At 35.9% G+C, this 21,139-nt stretch overlaps 1 protein-coding gene across 26 annotated transcripts in view; it reads right to left on the bottom strand.

Annotated features, from left to right (window-relative positions):
* The window catches only part of COBLL1 (cordon-bleu WH2 repeat protein like 1), a 115,403-nt gene that overhangs the window by 24,599 nt on the left and 69,665 nt on the right, over nucleotides 1-21,139 (bottom strand). For all 26 annotated transcript variants that reach the window (XM_026697138.2, XM_026697141.2, XM_087920045.1 and 23 more), the window contains exons 2-6: nucleotides 16,147-16,332; nucleotides 10,176-10,377; nucleotides 8,839-9,067; nucleotides 3,777-3,815; nucleotides 1,283-1,380 (exon numbers count right to left, since the gene is read on the bottom strand). In XM_026697138.2, coding sequence (XP_026552923.1) covers nucleotides 1,283-1,380; nucleotides 3,777-3,815; nucleotides 8,839-9,067; nucleotides 10,176-10,377; nucleotides 16,147-16,332 — 754 coding nt within the window. The remainder of the gene's footprint in view (nucleotides 1-1,282; nucleotides 1,381-3,776; nucleotides 3,816-8,838; nucleotides 9,068-10,175; nucleotides 10,378-16,146; nucleotides 16,333-21,139) is intronic.

Here is a 21,139-nt window from a genome sequence, read left to right as displayed (position 1 = left end):
AATGTTGCAATGGAGCCTATCCCGTTGACTTGTCAGTCCTACTGTATTTTCCTACCACCTTCCCCCAGCTGCCACTGCTGATGCTTACCTGCATATCCCATTAGCCACTCTCCCTTCCCAATGCCTTTCTTCTTTCCCTCCTCCCTTAGGCCTCCATCAAAATTGCTATATAGTATTATGTATCCTAGCAGCCTGTCTCCCACTTCCAAGTATCTTCCAAGTATCTTACCCCTTTCTATCTCCTATCCTCCTCTCATCTGTCACTATCCCTGGCTCCTTACACATGCCACTTCAACCAAAATAGGCCTACTTCAGACCATGCATGGATTATAAAACAGCCTCAATTCACTCCATCCTTGGACCAAAATGTGTGTTTTGATTTGAGCACCAAACCTTCCATGCGGGCCCAGAACATTTTATTATCCCTGGTTCCCATCATGTTAACATGTAAGGATTTAGTCCCCTAATATCCTGAAAATCTAGATTCAGACATCTCATTAGTTAAGTTTATTGATATGAAAAATAGGATTAGGTTACAAAATCTTGAACACAGGAGATGTATGTTCTTTAACCTCTTTTTTATCAATTCAAGCATAAAAGCAGGCTCATCCTTGATGCCTTTTACCTTTTCACCCTGCCTTTGGTCTATGGCAGGGGTGTCAAACTCAAGGCCCGCAGGCTGGATCTGGCCCACAGGTTACTTAGATCTGGCCCATTAGGCCACCCTAGGAATTTCTTACACACACAATATCCGTGCATGCATCTTCACAATACCAGTCTCAGTTGTTCCTTATTACCCAAAGATTGCAACCTAAGGAAACTATTCCACCCCCTTACACTGAGGAGGAAAAGTAAGACAGAACCACATATGGTCTTACTCTGTAGGCAAGGGGGAGATGTGACTATATTAATATTTGCACAATGGGTAAAATCTCAGAAAACAGCTCAAAAATAGGGTCTTCAGAACTTGGATGGAATAGTTTCCTTAGGTTGCAATCTTTGGGTAATAAGGAACAACTGGGACTAATATTGTGAAGATGCATGCACGGATGTTGTATGTGTAAGAAATTCCAAGAAGCAAAGAAATAGGGATACTCCATGACTTTTGATCAGGAAATATGGGCCGTTTGGTCTGTGAGAGAAACTAAAAGAAATTATGGGGCTAAAAAAATAACCACTCCAGTTAACTTTAGCAGGACAAACCATCCAGGCCAGCTCAAAATGACCTGCTCAAGCTTACCTTCTATCTTACCATAACTATAAACACTTATATGTTTGTTACCTGTTGCCGTTTCTTTTTGCTCCGTTGAAAAATGCCAAAGAATCCTTTAGTTTCTTTCTCTTTCAAGTTATCTGAATTTTGTGCATTCTGAAAAGAGTCTTTAAAAAAAAGTATCGTGTCACAACTTCTAGCTTCTATTCATATTTTCTTCAATTTTCTCTTTTTTTCTTTTCTCTTTCTATTATATAATAGATCTTTGAAAATCAGTACAATGTTCAGTAATATCAATGGAAAACTATTTTGTATTATAGATAATAAATCTTGAATAGGACATTTAATCTGACACATTTTCTGCAGTTTTAGATTCAAGCTATTTTATCTGTATCAAAGCAAGGTGTGATTTGCATATCTTTTTCTGATTAATCTATAAAATAAAAACAGCTTAAAACTCAAAATTGATTCTTTCTATGTATAGTTCTCAAAGAATTGTCCTTAGTAAGAAATGAATGGGGTAATAAGAATCCAAGCAACTGAATTAGTTTGCATTTAAAATAAATTCTTCAGAGCATAGGTTTTTTTTTATTTTTCTTCTAATAGCCTTCCTGTGAGGTGGTGAACATTTTAACTGAAAAACATAAAAATGTGCAACTACCTGTTTACCTATTGTAACAATCTCATCAATTTTCATTAGTCTGAAAAGTAATTATTATACCTATATCATAATTCCTTCTAAAAGCTAACCAGCTTCTAAAGGCTGAATGCTGGGTATTTTTTTATTAGTGGGAATTTTTTTTTACAATAGGAACAATTAAAAAGAATTGAATAAGTCAATTCAGGCTCTTTGCAACAAAGAGGCAACTGGTAATGAATAAATGATTTAGCACAGTAAAAAGCTCCAAATAAATGTATGTGAATTTCTATGTGCTATATAAAGGATATTTCTATACTATGTAGATATATATCAACACAAAACTAAGTAAATAAAAAGACCAGAGTCTAAGCCCCCAAATTAAAGCAATAAATACTAATTATAACTGTATAACATTCTCTCTCCCCCTCCCTCCCCCTGTTCATTTCTATATATAAAAGAAAGCACATGATCGTTTGGAAATATGAGCAGAATGTCAAATAGCTACTAAATTAAAACCATACATAATTGTGAAAAATGTTATGAATGCAAGAATATAATTTGAGTCTTGGAGTTTGATTCAAATCACTGATCTAGAGGCTTATTATACAATTCTTGAAAACAGCTATGCATTTGTTCTGGAGAATCTGTGGTCAAGCCCTCATAAATTCAGGAGTACTAAACATTGATCAACCACTCGGTCATAATTTTCTTCAACAAACATTTTAGCAACTCTACTAATTAAAATGGCAATACTTCCTTCATGTTTAGAGTTGTTACCTACATGAACTTGCACAATCTTCCTGTAAAAGCTAGATCATTTCTGGATAAAATATGAATCTCCACAAAAAGCAAGCAATTCCAGTCCCCATTTCTTTAAAACTCCAAACACTTGATTATCCTTAGCTGGAACCCTAGCCTTTTAATATTACATGATACAAAGAAGACTCCACTGTTATTAATATTTTAAAAAGCAAAAATATTACATCACATCTGTCCATGTCCTACTTAGGTTCTACTGAAGTATAAAATGGGAAAAAGTGGGGAAGTGCCGGGGGCGGGAGTTGAAATAAAAATAACTTTCAGGGAATCATATTGAGGAAAGGCAGAAAAGTCTACTAAGATATTGACTCTTATACTCAAATAAATTAAACAACATCGTATTATACTAGTTTAGAAAATATACATAGATTTCAGATCTACTAATCAACAATTTCATTCCCAGTTTATAGATCCAATTTCTTTCATCAATACTATTTGAGGTTTATTTTTATTTGGCTATATTCCTAGAATTTGGATGGTATCAAAGCATCAAGCATCGTGTTCCATTTGCAACAATCGAGTACAGTACTGATATATGCCATCTGTCAACATTTGAATTAGGATTTGTTTTTCCCACAAAGGAGATTTTTGAGAAAACAAATCATAACCTTCAGAGCAGTAAATAAGTTTTCTAGATATCTATTTCCCCTTTCTCATTTTCACTTTTAATCATTATGATGACCATTGATTTTAAACAAATACATGCTATTTGTTACACTTTTTCAGTTATTAATTTGTGTGAGACTAGTCAAAACTTAATCTCTGAGTTTCTCCCAAAAAAATATGTACTTCCAATGATATAGTAGAAATATTTAAGAGTGGAAAGTCATGTATTTTTTTTTTCACCTCCAGTCCTTATGCAACTTCTCAGGTAACACCAAAGAAAGAATTGGACACAATTACTCTATTGTTGTTCACCAGTTATCTGATCATTGAAGAGTAATCCTAGATGTACTATACATAATCAATGCTATCAAATACAAATCAGTGTTATCCCATTTAGATAAATGTTAATTAGTATTGTGGATTTAAATATCATTGAACAAGAATAGTTGTGAATTTCAGTGTTTTATTATTTATATCTCTAAGTTCAAGATGACTAACCTTGTAATGAAGACAAGCTGTACTCAGTAGTTGGCGTGGCTAGAGAGACAAAAAATGCAAATTTATTTGTATTTAAAATGTTTAAAAAACCTATTCGATCCCATCTAGAAAGAAAGGCCATATTATAAATTAGTGGACAATACAACTGGTGCACTATAAAATGTTCCAGAAGCATATATATAAAAGCCAACTGGGTGATTTTGGGCCAGTCACTCTCTCTCTCAGCCCAATCCACCGCACAGTATTGCTGTTGTGGGAAAACCAGGAGGAAGAAGGCCTGTTGAAAATGTTCACCACCTAGAGAAATTTGTAAAAATAACAACAAGTAGAAATAAATGAATAAAGTATTGCTTAATCCACTCATGGAAGCCTTTGTAAACAAAAGAGTATTTTCTTAAGAGTCTCACACACCAAATTTCCTCCAATATATGCCTTAAAAATAACCAAGAGGAATAGATTGGGCTGATATTGTATGACTGGCCTAAAATTGTTGAGGTATTCCCTGTTAGGAGAATGAGTCCACTCAGGGAAACGTACTGCGAGTGGTGAGGAATAACACACAACCAGCATACAGATACACTGAATAGTAAAATGTAGGTTTTACTTCCAGTAAACGAGCAAACAAAGTCCAACAAACAGTCCAAATCATACACGGTTAAAGCAGTTAGTATCAATCCAGGGATAATCCAAAAAACAAAGTCCAGTATCATAAACAAAGTTCAGTAAATGGAGTTTGCTAACAGGTTGCAAGACTCACAGCAATCCAAGCAGAACAACAATCAGGCAAAAGCAAAAGGGAAAATGCAAGAAGGTTTCTGGCTCCATCTTATGGCTGTTGGAGGAACCTCAGCCAATCACAATTACAGCACTCTTAAATATACAACAGTATTAAATAACTATCCTGGTTTACATATTGCCAACCCAACCGTTAGGTGACTATCATTCCTAACAAAAATCATTTATTTTATTTATTATTTATTTTGTCAATCATGAATTAGATCACATGTATAAGTACAAACATGATTATGAATACATGAAATGGACACCAATAAAAAAGAACATTAGGACAGGGGCAGTAAGCACATTGGTGAGCTTATACATGCCCCTTACAGACTTCTTAGGAATGGGGTGAAGTCAATAGTAGCCTAGTCTAAGGTTAATGTTTTTGGGGTCTGAGGAAGAAAAACCACAAAGTCACCTAGTGTATTCCAGGCATTGACTATTCTGTTGCTGAAGTTGTATTTTCTGCAATTGAGTTTGGTGCAGTTTACCTTGAGTTTGTATCTATTGTGTGCTCTTGTATTGATTCAGATTCTCAGTCATCCAAGTCATGATTGCCCCCAAAAGTGCTTTTTCAAGAGGCAACAACTGGACTTTCTGGTTTTTCTTTGAAGACATTCTACTTCTCATCCAAGAAGTTTCTTCAGCTCTGACTGGATCATGGGGAATGGAAGGATTTATATATCCAAAAATCCACAAACAGATATATATCATGGGACTTCCGGTTTGGGCTTCTTCGGCGACGGACCGAAATCTGCGATCCTGCACGATTTTGATCCATGCTTGCTGCCGGAGCACCCTGATCCGTTGGATTGGGGGCTGAAGAAGGTGGCGAAGAGGGGGGAGACTGCTAGCTGAGTAGAGGGGAGCTGCATCTCTCCTCCTCAGCTGGTCTAAACTCCCTTTCCCGAAGGCGGTTGAAGCGGTGGTCAGAAATGGCCACCGCAAAGAAGAACCCAACCAGACAATAATGAGCAGGAGGAAGGCAAAAGGGGATTGCAGGACAGACCGGGCTAATCAGAGACAACATCTAAGCAAAGTATCCTGGATTTAAAAGTATTAAGAGTGCTATTCCTAAAAGAAGATTTTTAAAGTGGCAAAGAAGAGAGAAAAGGAGGGGAAAAATACTTTTTTCTATTTTCATATTGACAGTTACAATCGGCTTTGATGTTAAAAAGAAGAAATCTAAGTAAGAAATTTGTGATAATTTACTTTGACACTAATAGGCAATCTTAAGCTGAAATTAAAGTGTCAAAAGGAAAATAAAGACTTCCTGAATACTCTAAAGCCTTTAAAAGGAGAAGAGTGGAGGAAAAAGGGTGGAACTTGGAAAGAATAATGGAGTGCCACCTGGAAATAAAAGGGATTAACAGTGAAATTTTGAAAAGAATTCCAAAGGATACATTGTAACTGAAACTTTATTAAAAAATAACGGAACCCTGGAAAGGAAAAGAAGAAACAGCTTTAGATGAATTGGCGATTTTTAAAATTTTGGGTGTTGGATCTTTAATTAAAGTCAATTGGGTGGCTGTTTAAAAGTGCTTAAAATGCTATCAATCCTTGAGGAATTAAAAATGGAAGTTAAAAAACAGAAAGAAGATGCACAAGAGAGAAGAGGATCTTTTGGCTTCATATTTCAATTTTTAGAAATTGAGATTTTGAACTATGAAAAACAACAAGAAGTGCTTAAAGAGCAAGAAGGGCGGGACAAAGAAGAAGCCATTTTTCATGATCAAATAATGCAATGTGGGGTAAAATGGGAAAAATGAGTTAAAAGTTTAAGATTAAAGGGAACTAAAAAAAGAATAGTTTGAAAAAGAAGCACAACAGTAAGGAGCAGCAGAAAAGAGAATTACAGAAGGAAGAGTGAGAGAGAGGGGGACAAAAAAGGCAGTGAGTAAAAGGGGTGAAAGATAAAGAGGAAAAAAAGTTATAAGGGACAAAAGCTGGAAATAAAGAAACAGTACAAGGATCAAAGGCATTAGCTTATTTAGAAGTCATAGAGATAATGGTTAAATCAAACTAAAAGTGAGAATTCTGCAAGAGTACAAAAGATAGTGTTGTTATAGCAGAATATAGTAATGAGTTAGAAATGAAGTAGGTAATTAAATTACAAGATAAAACTGCATTGTTATGTAATGGTATGTTTATTAATAAGTTGAAATAAGAAGAAGGAATGGAAATATTTTAATTGTTTTTAAAAATTGATAAAATACAATTGAAAAGAAATGTGAAAAATTTACAATGGAATCAATACCAGTTGTTAGGATGAATTTGAATAGAGTAATTATTTTGCTTTAGATAGATAGATAGATAGATAGATAGATAGATAGATAGATAGATAGATAGACGCACACACACACACACAATTTTTTAAAGAATTTTCTGTGTATTCCCAAGGGAAAGTACCAAGTGGAATTCGGTTGATGAGAGTTAAATGATATAAAATAGATATTAGAAATTGAATGTTATAATTCCATAATGTATAAATTAAATTTTAATGAGATTTTATATGACAATAATTATAAGATTCAAAGGTGCCACACTCTAATTGGCAATTATAGGGGGAATCTTCCTTTTCAAGGCCTGGAAGGGGAGGGAATTTTTTTTTTTAACCTCTTTCAGGAGGTAAAAAATGATGATGGAAGAGAATATGAAATTGTAAACAGGATAGACGAAAGTATAAGTATAATGAATAGAAAGATATAGAAATCTAGAAAGAGAAATGTAATTGAATTAGAAAGAAATGAGATAATTATAACAGAAGATTAAGGGAAGTAAGGGAAAAAATATTGAAAAATTGAAAAAATAGTGCTAAGATATGAATCTGAATATATAACATGAATATGTATTTGAGATTGTGTCTGTATATGTGATAATCTGGAATCATGCTGTTCTCAAAAAAGATGTTTTATTTGTTATGTTTTGTTAAAACCCAATAAAACTTTTATTTAAAAAAAGATATATATCACCACAAATGCTTCCATTCCCCACCATCCAGTCTGAGCTGAAGAAGTTTCTTGGATGAGAAGCAAAACATCTTCAAAGAAAAAACAGAAAATCCAATTGCCTCTTGAAAAAGCACCTTTGGGACATCCACTGAGTGTCTTTGGCTGAGGAGTTGAATCTGTTTCTCCTCAGCCAAATACTATAACTTATTACACTATGTTAATCTAATGTTACGTAGCTTTTTCTCTGGTAATATTTCACTAATAACTAGAGCATACAAAACATTTGCTGGACCAATACTCGAATACAGCTCATCCGTCTGGAACCCACATTACGTATCTGATATTAACACAGTTGAGAAAGTCCAGAAATATTTCACAAGAAGAGTTCTCCACTCCTCTACTCGTTGCAGAATACCTTATGCCACCAGACTCAAAATTCTAGACCTAGAAAACCTAGAACTACACCGCCTTCAGTCCTATCTAAGTATAGTATATAAAATCATACATTGCAATGTCCTACCTGTCAATGAATACTTCAGCTTCAACCATAACAACACAAGAGCAAACAATAGATACAAATTCAAGGTTAATCGCACCAAACTTGATTGCAGGAAATACAGAGTGGTAAATGTCTGGAATACTCTACCTGACTCTATGGTTTCTTCCCCAAATCCCAAAAACTTTAACCTTAGACTGTCTATTGACCCCACCCCTTTCCTAAGAGGTCTGTAGGGGGCATGTATAAGTGCACCAACGTGCCTACAGTCCCTGTCCTATTGTTTCTTTTATTTTTTATTTTTCTTATATGTATCCATGTATTCATAACTATGTTTTTACTTATACCTATTATCTTGTAAGCAATTGACAAAAATAAACAAACAAATAAAAAAAATGTTGAAATATTCCTACTTTATAGCTTATCTGACACCATTTACACTAGTTCCCCCTGTCTTTTATGGTCAGCAGTCTTTGGGAAGGGATTGCATCTGAAAGCTGAAAAGGGGGAAACAGAATGAACTTTGAACATGAAAGTTAATAAAAAGTGGTAATAGAAAAATGGTCTGAATTAGATTCCAGAATTAGCAAATGTGAACTATGAAATATTAGAAAGTTACTTTATCTAACATATTATGAAGATAATCTAGTAATATAAATGGAAAATGAACTTATTATTTGTACTATTTTGTTTACAAAAATCAATCATGAATTGTTTTTTTATTTTAGATAATAATAAGAATGCAGAAATAGAATTATATCTCAAAAAAGTGTAATATATTTACATAATTTCTTTTAGCAAACAGTTCTGAAGACAGACAAACCATAACTCTTACCTCTGCTGACATCCATTGCATATAACTCTCTGAGTCCAAGGTCATTAAGGGATTTTGTCAGGTCAAGAATCTCTTGAGATTGATAGGTCTTTAGCAAAATAGTGTGTAAAGGATCAAAATCACATTTGCTGCTGATAATATGCACAATTTCTTGAAGCGGTGTATGAGGACTAACTCGGACAACTGTCTTCTGTGTCTTCTTATAATTCACCACAACTCTCACAGTTTGCTAAAACAATATAATTTTTTAAAAGAGTTCAACACACCGTGCACTATAGCTCTACAGAGTCCATTAATGCAAAGCATGTTTGCAATACTTAACGTAAGAAAAATATCATAGAATAGTAACTCAGTCCCATATTTCTTCAACTCTTCTAAGAATATAAGAAAATTCCATTACACTTCAAAGTTCCCTATAAGATATGAAGCTGGGCCTCCCTCATTCACCCATACTATCCTAAAACTGATATATTGTGGAATGAATTGGAGCAAGGTTATTTTTAGCTGTTAATATTCTTTCTCCTCAGGAAAAGGAGAAACAGTCATAACTATGACATCAAGAGCAATTTGCTCTTATTAAAAGGGAAGTCCTGCCAGGATCAATTTTTAGGATATCATGGAGAAGTTGCAAACAAACAGAAGAAGCTCCCATCTTCTCTAGGTAAGAAGGATCCAAAATAAATTACTGCAGCCTGAACAGGTGAATCTAAAATATAGATCAGCATTGGGTCTTTCTATGTGTCAAATGATACTCTATGACTTTTAATTTTGTTAGGTGTCTTGGTGATCTGCTTGAGAAGTATAAACTTTACAAACAAATAAGTCATTACTTGTCAAAATATTTCTTAATTGCGTATTAAAATATTCCTATATTCTAGTGAGATTTTACAACTGCATCTCAAAACTTTGCACAAGGATACATCACCACACAAGATTAGACCACTCTTATTTCAAATGTCATGAAATTTCAGTTCATCTGAATTTTAAAAAATTAACTTTGTGGGACCACAAATGCTGACTATATAGTATCACAAGTACTTTGGTATCTGTGAGCACCCTTTAGTTGACATATGGCTTAAAGCAGGATATTACTACTTCCCAAGTTTTATATATGTATTTGAGATATATATATCTATATGTGTATATGTATATACGTATGTGTGTGTTTATGTATCTCAAAGTAAAACCCATGATAATTATAAGTCAGAGAAAATGTCATGAACAATTTTGATGCTACCTCCACAGTCTTCAGAAAATTTTTTTACTTAAAAGTTAAATACATGAAAAATAAGTGAAGTAGAGGAATGATAATAGTAAGACTTTACCGACTCTCTCACCTCTGGGATGATAGGAATTGGCTTTTTCTTATCCATTTCTTTTGGCTTTAAAATCACTTGGTCAACTTCAAGCATTCCAATAGGTGTGTTAGGTTTGAATTTGATTGGCTTCTTCTCAGCTGACATCAGATCAATAATGTGGCTTGAAGGATTTAAATGGTATTGTGCACAAAGGTATACCAATAAGTCCATCATTGGTTTGCTAAAATAAAAAGTGATAGAATATTATATGGAAATATTCAATACATTACGTCTTTTATCTCAGGCAAGTCTATAGATCAGAATATAGATAGCATTTCAATCTTTTATTTTTCCAGGAGCAGAGTATATTCCTGCAGGGCTTTTATTTTAATTATTCTTTGGGGCTCAGTTCTTTTTACTCCTCTGGGTAGGGCATCCAAATTCATAAGAGCACATTTCAGGTAGTGCACTGTGTTCCAAATGCAGTAGGGAGACAGGACTAGTAAAAATTGGGACAGGATCATGGATATACATTTTTCCCCATTGGTTAAAACTACTCTTTTTCTCTACAAGTTTGAGTTATATCTTATAGAACACAATTTCAAATCAATATGGGTCAGGACCATCTCACAAAAACTCCAGTATCTTGGTTTCTCCAGAGAAGTACTTCTAATGAGGGGATCAGAGTATACACTTAGCAAACTTAAACAATGTATTAAAAATGTAAAAATCCAACAAGATTGGGCTGCTCTTCCCAAGAATGTTTATTTGAACAGTCGAACTCCCCCCTTTAAAGCAGCAAGATATTTATATCAAATAACCATTCCAAAAATCCAAAGGGCATTAACCTTTAAGGGCACTGCAATGAACTTCCCATGGCAGTTTTGGAAGGCCAATACAAAAAAATACCATGTGAGCTGAGATTGTGCCCCTGTGGACAAGGAGCCATTGAAACTTAGCTCACATCCTGCTGTATTGCATCTTCTATAAGGACTCATGAACTCAAATTATAACACCTTACCTAATAAAAACATCTAGGAAATACACATCTTTTTAATGTGCAACTACTGTTATCAGATCAATATGAAATAGCTTATCTGAATGTGGCCAAATTATGCTATGCTCTATGTAAAATTAAGCAAATGTTAATGCCCAGTGTTAATCCACCACCAATCACAGTATCTTTTATTTTTATTTTTTTACTATTATTGTTTTAATCCTGTTATTTCCTGGTCTGTGACCATAATAATGATTAACTTCACTACACTATGACAGCAGTAGTGTGAAGATACAAGTATGTGCAGCATTCTAGCAGCGCTGCCATTTGCTGTGGAAGCCACTGCATAATAATGGCTGTCTTGACTACAAAGAATTATTTTTTCATGCACGAAGCTTCTCACATTCCTAAACCTTTGAAGCATTTGAAAGAAATTGATTCTATCATTCATAAAGGAATTTCTGTAATGCAATCCCCACCCATATTAACAATGCTTAGAATTACTTTTTGTTTCTCAGAAAGGTAACTAGCATTATTTTGGATTGGAGATGATGTCATCTGTGGTTTAAGCTCTTCTATCAGAACCTTTATAAGAGATTAGTCATTCTTTTCCTTTTAATCTGTTCAGGTGTTTGTTTTGTCAAAGTGATTATTTATTTCTAACAGCTGGGTACTTGTAGACAAAAGCCAGCTGCATACATTGATATCATGAAATGCACAGAAGTATCTGAACACCTCGGCAAGTGAAGAAAATAACTTTTTGTGGAAATGTCAGTGACTATTTTGGGGGGGGAGGAGGAAAGAAAGAAAGAAAGAAAGAAAGAAAGAAAGAAAGAAAGAAAGAAAGAAAGAAAGAAAGAAAGAAAGAAAGAAAGAAAGAAAGAAAGAAAGAAAGAAAGAAAGAAAGAAAGAAAGAAAGAAAAAGAAAGAGTGAGTTTAAATTTAAAAGTTGAGTTTAATTTTCCATATACAATATTGACATTTCGTACAGAGGTTTTTCACCATAATCTGTAGTTTTAAAGTAGTGTTTGGTTTGGTCCTGATAACAAAATAGAAGAGATGATGGTGAAATCAATTCCCAACCTCCTAATAAAATTTCCACCCATAATGATAAGAGCCTTACTTAAAAAAAATGGCTTTGCATCCAACTAATTGTAAACAGAATATTCCTGAATATTTTACTTACAAAATAAGCATTCATTAGTAAGCCTTTTTTTTTAATAGGGTTCTACAGAAAAGCAAAGAATGTGAGCAAATTAAAGGATTACCCTAGAAAAATAGCTTCAAGAAGTCAGGAAAGTGATAATTCAATAAACGATCAGGAATATTTTTGAAATTTACAAATCTAAGTTTTAAATACTGAAAAACTAGCTACCTATAATTCTTTAGATATCTGAGCAAAACAACACTCTAGAATATGGATGTCAATCTCACAATGTCACACTGTTGTCACTTGACTTATTGCAACTTTTTCCTCCTTCACTAAACTGGGGGTGGCCGTGGCCAGTGCGTGACACATGCGGCCTGTGGGGCCCCGAGTTTTGACACCCCTGCTCTAGAACATGCTCTAGCTCAGGCTTGTCCAACCCGCGGCCCAGGGGCCGCATGCGGCCCAGGTTGCCTCGTAATGCGGCCCAGTGCCCACCCCAACCTTCGTGCCAGAGCCAGTGAGGAGGAGGAGGAGAGGCAGGCGCGAGGCGGGGCAAGGCGAGCGCCAGGCCAAGCAGCAACAGAAAAGGCGGGCGCTGTCAGAGCGCCACCTCCTGCTGTTGCTGCCGCCGCTTCTGCCCCCGCCGCTGCTGCTGCTTCTGCCCCCACCGCTGCTTCTGCCTTCCAGTCCTGCCTCATCCAGCTGGGCCATTTGCAAGAGGAGAGGTAGGTGCGAGGCGGGCAAGCTTTCTTTCCCCCCCGCCCGCAAAATTTGGCCAGAAAATAAACCGTGATAAAAAAAACGTGATAAAAAATAAATAATTTTTAATAAATAATAAATAATAAAAACATCTCACTAACTTCATTTCCAAATAAATTTAATATGTTAACTATGTTTTCTACGGTTTTTTTGGATAATCAGGTATCGTTACTGTTATTTTATTTTATGTGTGGCCCAAACCAAATTTTCATCTTCTAATGTGGCCCAGGGAAGGTGAAAGGTTGGACACCCCTGCTCTAGCTGTTATCACAGTGAATTCTCCCGCAGTGAATTCTCCCAGTTCCAAACAATAACTGAGCCACCAGTAAGAAGACAGTAGATACAGTATGAGCATGGTGAAAAGGACAAATAATCATTTAAAGAACTAATACTGTACACGGTTTTCTGTGTATCGTATGTCATATAACTTGGTTTCTTCTGTAAACTCACCATCTTTAAGGTGTGAGAAATCAGAATCCACGAAAAAAAATGTGAATGGTAGGTTATCTTGGTTCTTTTGATCCTTCAACTATAGAACTATTTAATAGGAATGAAAGATATCTGACAGAGTCAAAGCAAGGATCAACAAACCCAAGGAAGGTCTCACAACTCAACATATCAAGAAGGCATCTACAGCAACATCAGAGGCCTCGAGGCTGAGAAAATATTCCTTCTGATTTGCTCAGTTTCAGCTGCAGCATGAACTGAATGTGGAAAATACCTGTTCAATCCTTGGTTAAAGATATACGGCAAGAAACTGAATCCATTATCTCTCCTGTGGAAAGAGATACTTTGCGGGGACAGAAGCTGAACTGGTTTCAGTTTATGCAAGAACCAAAGGTTGGAAAGAAATGTTGGTGTGTACAAGTAATGTTTGTAATTTTTCCTTCCTTTCGGATGCCATATTTAGGAGGGAGAGCATCAAACTCCGTGGCATTACCCTCAGCAAATATCCAGCAATCTGTTGAAATGGTTTTGCAAGTTTCTAAAGCGAATCAGTGTGCCCCCAAACACAAGGCTGTGAACATTAAAAGGGAGGCGGCAATAAGAATATTCAAAAACAGAGTTTAGACTTGACCTCAACAACTCTATGAGGAAAAGAACAGTTCTTGAAGGAATGAAAAGATCAGACAAGTTTCTGTCTAACAGTTTAGGATGAACAGTAAGGCTGAAAGCATTGCTTAGAACTGGATCAGGAGTTCCTATAACAATGCCTAGAAAAGGAGGAATGCTGGTTAATTGGTGACACAGAGTAGTGTGGCTCTCTAATGTATTCCCTCTCCAATACCGTTTTAAGATTCACTGATAGACCAGAACCATGACTATTCAATGCCAGTATCTTAACAGCAATCAATATTTTGAAAACAATTATCTGCTCCTCGGAAAGACAGTATGGTAGTCTCCAACACTCAAAAGTGATGTACATGCTATGCATCTTATCTCATATATTACCCAAACCATTCTAGTTTCTGATCCTCCTTATCACTAAAAACAATCAGTATCCCAGTGCAAACTTGAACTTTGACACGTGTCAATCACTACTAAATATCACTTTGTATTGATGTTAAGAGGGAATCATTTCAAAAGACTGGAGGTTGATTTATATCTATTTCAAAGTATTGAACCTGTGCAATAATTGTTCACATAAAGGATACTGATGGCTGCCAGTGATATCTTCGTAACGAGAAAAGGGAGACTGATCTACTACCAGTCAATCAGATGAAGACAAAAAATGAGTCAGACTCTGAATACAGATATAGTCATCTAGAACTTAAGAAATGAACCAGTCCCTTCATGAAGTTTAAAGATCCATAGCTATGAAATCTGAGTGGATTACAATAATCAAGGATTGGTAAGAAATGTGATTGGTAAGAAATGTAAAAGTCAGAGATGGTATTAGCAGGTTCTGACCACTTCTGGAGAACTGGTAGTGGAAATTTTGAGTAGTTCATAGAACCAGCAAATACCATCACTGACTGGAGACTTTACAGTCCCCTGCCACACCCACCAAGCCACGCCCACAAAACCGGTAGTAAAAAAAAAAAACTGAATCCCACCACTGATAAAAGTATATAATTATGAAGGGAAAAGGAGCCCAAAGGTGATGTAACTATAGCAATCTGATGTAAAACTAAGCTCTGTGCTGGTATATCCAAGGAGTAGTCTGTACTATAGAGGCTGAAGCATTATTTGTCAGAAGGATCAAGGGAGCTGGTCCCCAAACCACTAAAGGAGCTTTTATCAGTAATGGAGATTCTTTATGCACATAAGAGAGCTTCTCTAGAACTTGAGATTATATAAAAAGTAGAGCTGCTTGAATGGGGTTTATGAGGCAAAGGCAATCTTTTGATGCTAAACCCGAAGAGTCTTACAATAGTCCCAAAACCTGAATCCTGGATGATAATAAGAATTTTACAAGATTGGAAAATTATATGCCAGTAAAATGATTTCTATGGAAAGCCTGGTTGAAACCAACATTGTTCCCATTCCTCAATGATGTTCAAAGCTGGCATATCTCAGCTAAACTTTGATGAGAGACAAAAATGGAACAATTTCAACATCTTTCCTCAGAAATTTCAACACCTTCATCGCTGCCTAAAGTTAAATATATAGACATATATAGACAACTGGAAATAAAATTTGTTCTTAATCTATTTTGCTCATTTTCAATTGAAGGTGTTTGATGTAGCGAAATTCTGTTTAAACTATTATAACCATCCTGAATACAGAAGATGGCACTTTTTAGCCAAATAGGTTGATATTAAAAAACTAAATACTGTAGAGTCGGAATTGGATAGTATCTGGGTGGAAGAATATTAGGAAATCCCCCAGTTGCCAATTAACAGATTAATTAGAATCTGTGAAGGTGAAGATAATAAAAGTCTTCCATATCACTGACAAAAACACGGGCTTATCAGGAGTGAAGCTTAACGTGAAAGATTTCCACCTTGGCATTAGGACTGAAAGTCTCAGAACCTGTGTGAAATGGGCACCCATGTAAATCATTTAAATTAATAAACTATGTGTGTGTATACACAAACACATGCCCTTTTGAAAATCCAGTTTTCATCCACAAAACAGTTTCAAAATTTTGTTCAACATACCTGCCGTTAATATTAGTAGTCTTGATCACCTCTCCAGGAAGAATCACAGACAGCTGAATGTCTCTATCAATCGCATTTTCTTTTTGGTCCATCGTGCAGTTAGACAATTCTAGATCATCAAAAGGTGAGCAATCAGTAGCTTTAGTTTCAGGTGGAGGAAGGGGAGCTTTTGACTTGGCTTTCCGCCTATAATAAAACAAAAATTTGGAAAAAGAATTAGACAAAATAAATTCAATCGCCACCTACTTTCTAACAAGAAAGAAGACGACAGTCATCTGTCTGTAAGAAAGAACAGAAAAAGAGCACTATTGGATCTGGTCCAAAGTCCATCTACTCCAGCATTTTATTTCTACAGTGGCGGATATGACACCTACAAACCTACAAGTGAGGCACTGATACAATGCCACACACTCACAAATGTTTCGTAGTAATGGGTTATCAGAAACATAGCATCAGTAGGATAAACAATAAATATCTGTGGTGACTAATAGCCATTGACAGTCTTATGTTCCATGAATTGGTTTAATCCCCATATAAAATAGTCAAATAAACAGCCATTGCTATATTTTAGAGAAGCAAATTCCACACTAAGATATAACTATGCCATAGTGAAATGCCTTTATTCTGTCCTCCCACTCCCATCAGTGAATGTTACTCCTTGATCCTGGATTCTAGCATCCAACTACATCGCGCATATTTTACACATATCTATCATGTTTGCTCCACCCTTCTCCGTCTTCTTTTTTAAAGCTAAAATTCTCAAATATTATAATTTTTCCTCAAAGGATAGCTACTGCAACGTCTCAATCATTTCTGCAAAATGCTCTTTTCTGTGGAATTTCCAGCTCTACTACGCTGTTCTTGATGTATGTCAGTCAAAACTCAAAAGACATTTCCAAGCCTGTTCACGCCGTGTATTTTAAAGCATTATGATACCAGAATGTAATTTTATTCTTTCCTACTAAAGCTAAGAATAGAATTTGCATTTCTGACATTGCTTCACAGTCAACTTATACTAAGCCTAATTAAAATACTTTGCCTCTAAAACATGGGTCCCATCTTCCATCACCCTCATCAAATGATACTTTAAGTAATGAATGGCAACACAAATGAAACCAGTAAGGGAGGCTCTGATGTTCAAAAGCAAAGTATTTATTCACATTTACAATCTGCTGATTAAGCTATGTGGGTAAAAATAGGATAATAAATAAATGTAAATGTTGATTTAAACTCCAATAGAGCCATCAACGCATGTTACGATCCAGACTGAAATAATAATAGTACATAAAAACAACAGCATTTTGGACCATACCTAGAAGCCTGCTGGCAGCCAATGAAGGACATGCAACACAGGTGTTGTATACTTCTGGCAGCTAGCACATGGCAGTAAACTGGTCACCTTACTTTCAGACGACTTCATTTGTGCATTAAGGAGCACACAACTAGAAGTACACGTTGGACTAACCCTGTTAGTCTACTCTGATGGTTATAATGCCTTGAGTTGCTATCCTTCTCAATGGGTGGTTATGCATGACTAACAATTTTGTGGCCTTTACTGCTCTTATGATTGTTTAAACACTTTATGTAAGACACTCAACAAGAGTCAGTAGAGAAAGTGACAAAAAAAAATCAAGATAGTGGCTACAGTCATGTATTGAAGCCCTACCTCCCTTTTTTATATATGTGTCGGGATTTGACTGTACATTTCTATTTGCCATCCTGCCAAAAGGTTTGCCTTTTCCAATTCCCTGTCTGCAGACTTACATATTCTCATTCAGAGATCTCAAAAATGGAGATATTGGATCAGGAGCCAACGGAAAAACAATAAACAGCAAAGTCAATCAAATTAAGATCCTATCATCAGATGAATCCCAATGAAAAAGGAAGCATTTATCTAATAAAACAAATGAACCAAGGGCCTGGTGGATTTCTCTAGTCAAAATATTACAGAGAAGGCCCTTCATTTCAGAGCTGTTTCTCCAGCTTTAGTTCGCATAGGAATAAGGAACAAGCCCTAAAGCAGGGGTATCAAACTTGCATCGTCATGTGACATATCGTAACTTTTTTCCTCTTCACTAAATTGAGCATGGGCGTGGCTAGTGCGTGATGCCTCTGGCCCTACAGGCTACGAGTTTGACACCCCTGCCCTAAAGCATTAAGTGGATAATTTGTAGGTGAAGTTCACCCAGTTGCTGAAATCGTGTTCATCCTCCTCCTGAGGAAGTTCTCTAGAACTGTAGTTAGGTTTTATTAACAGTCAGCAGAGCAGAGTCTTTGAGGCATTCCTTCCCATAGGAGATGGATGCCTGAAGAAAGAGCTGTGCAAAGCAGCGACATGAAGAATTGGAGCTATGTAGTGTAACAATGCTTATGTTGCAGTTTACTTTTGCAAGCTGTGGCTTTCTGTACCCATAAACCTACTTCTCATGTGGGGCAAAAGACATAGAGTTAAGTGCAGGATTCTTCACTTTTATCTCCCTTCCTTGTCTAAAAGGCTTCTTTGGTTGTCTTTGGGAAACATACCCCCTTATTATTATCAGGACTCTATCACTTCTTCCTTTCTCGTTCATTTCAGCTTTCTCTTCTGACTCTGAGCTGTGCAGTTCAGGTTCTTACCCAATTGAATTCCCTCACTGTAGCTCTTTGTTGTAGGTAGATTTAAATAACTCAGTCTTCCCATATTAATCCCTAAATAGAACAAAAGCTCCAGATTCAATAATATTTTTGTATAAGCTACGCTTCTAACTTTAGTATTTTTCTTTCTACATTCTGTTTCCCTTGCATAAAGGTCTGGTCATCCACCAATCTAAATATTGTAGCAACTCTTTTCAAGAATGCTTGGGTAGGGTTTTAGACAGAAGGAAAGGGCAGTGACAGCTATTTAAATAAAGGCCTGCTATGATGCTCCCTCTCTCTCTTCTAATAGTAGTGTATTATAATTATCAGTTACGCCACAAAAAACTGCAAAATTGTTTTTTTAAGGCTTTGGCTGAATATTTGGGGAAAAATGCAGTTTCTTTGTTCTTTCATTAGACATTTCTTTAAAAAAATGCTAAATATGTAAATACTTGTACAAACATCCCTGAACCCTACAATAGTAGAGGAAGTGCTACAAGGAAATATACACATAAAGTTAAAACCGCACAATCAAAGACTTTGCAATGCCTCAAGGGGATTTAAGTCCGGAATATAACTGCACTTAACAGTATAATTTCTTGAAAAAAAAAATTAAGCGGTTCCTGGAATTAATGAGTTTTATTACAGGACATGGCCTATTACAAATTGTGAGAAAACTGCTTTCGCAAAAGTATTTTTTGCTGAGACAACCATGACAAGAATGGATTGCTCCCGGTCATGGGTGGGCCTTCAATAGATTTCTCTGCAAATGTTAATATGTCAGACATATTAAAACTACCACAATTGAGTTGAATTAACTACTAGTAGCAAGAATAATATGAATGTATCACCAGTTAAATCACTTAAATAAACTCAATTATCTGGTCTCAATAATTTAATCTCTGCAAGTGAACCAGGAACTTTTGTAGAATAATTCATATACACAATTCCTGTTCTGCATTGGTGCTTACTTAGACCTCAAAACTAAATAGGGGAACTGGGGTTGGAAAAACTTCATTTCTAAAAGAATTAGAAGAAAAGCAAGAATTTCAGGATATAAAGTTTCTCAATATATTTTGCAAATTTTGAAATTTGTCCATGATTTATAAAATTCTTTTTAAAAAGCAAGCTTTTGAAAAAAAGGATCTTACTTTATTTACTTTCTGCTCTTATAGATTCTTACCGCCGATAATATTAAATCTACTAAAAAATACACCTACAATGTTTTTAAAAGGGTATTAAGATGCTTTAGAATAGAATATCTACATTCTCCAGAATGACCTTCATTAAATAATTCTAACCTTCATTAAATAATTTACAGTAATATAGTTCACTTACTTACATTTTTATACTATCACACTCTGGCAAGATTCTCAGTAATTAACAGCACATATTAAAATAAGCAAATATGTAATACATCTAGTAAAAAAAATCTGCAATTTGAAAGAAATGTTGTTCTTCTCCCTTCTAGCAACTATCTATGTAGTAAACGCCCTACAAAACAGCTCAGTTTTCATCTCCTTCCTGAATGTCAAGAGGCTGGATACCATTTGGAGTCATAACTAAGGAGTCATAACTACACTGCTAAAAAAAATAAAGGGAACACAAAAATAAGATATCCTAGATCTGAATGAATGAAATATTCTTATTAAATATGTTGTTCACTACATAGTTGAATGTGCTGACAACAAAATCACACAAAAATTATCAATGGAAATCAAATTTAGCAACCCATGGAGGTCTGTATTTGGAGTTACACTCAAAATTAAAGTGGAAAAAAACCACTACAGGCTGATCCAACTTTGATGTAATGTCCTTAAAACAAGTCAAAAAGGGGCTCAGTAGTGTGTGTGGCCTCCACGTGCCTGTATGACCTCCCTACAATGCCTAGGCATGCTCCTGATGAGGTGGCGGATGGTCTCCTCCCACACCTGGACTAAAGCATCCTCCAACTCCTGGACAGTCTGTGGTGCAACGTAGCGTTGGTGGATGGAGCGAGACATGATGTCCCAGATGTGTTCAATTGGATTCAGGTCTGGGGAACGGGCAGACCAGTCCATAGCATCAATGCCTTCATCTTGCAGGAACTGCTGACACACTCCAGCCACATGAGGTCTAGCATAGTCTTGCATTAGGAGGAACCCAGGGCCAACCACACCAGCATATGGTCTCACAAGGGGTCTGAGGATCTCATCTTGGTACCTAATGGCAGTTAGGCTATCTCTGGCGAGCATATGGAGGGCTGTGCGGCCCCCTAAAGAAATGCCACCCCACACCATAACTGACCCACTGGCAAACCAGTCATGCTGGAGGATGTTGCAGGCAGCAGAACATTCTCCACGGTGTCTCCAGACCTTGTCACGTCTGTCACATGTGG

This window comes from Pseudonaja textilis, chromosome 1 (genome assembly GCF_049901715.1).
Source record: "Pseudonaja textilis isolate UNSWEBS1 chromosome 1, rPseTex1.2, whole genome shotgun sequence".
In the NCBI taxonomy this organism is placed as follows: Eukaryota; Metazoa; Chordata; class Lepidosauria; order Squamata; family Elapidae; genus Pseudonaja; species Pseudonaja textilis.
This window is presented reverse-complemented; position numbering and strand designations above follow the sequence as displayed.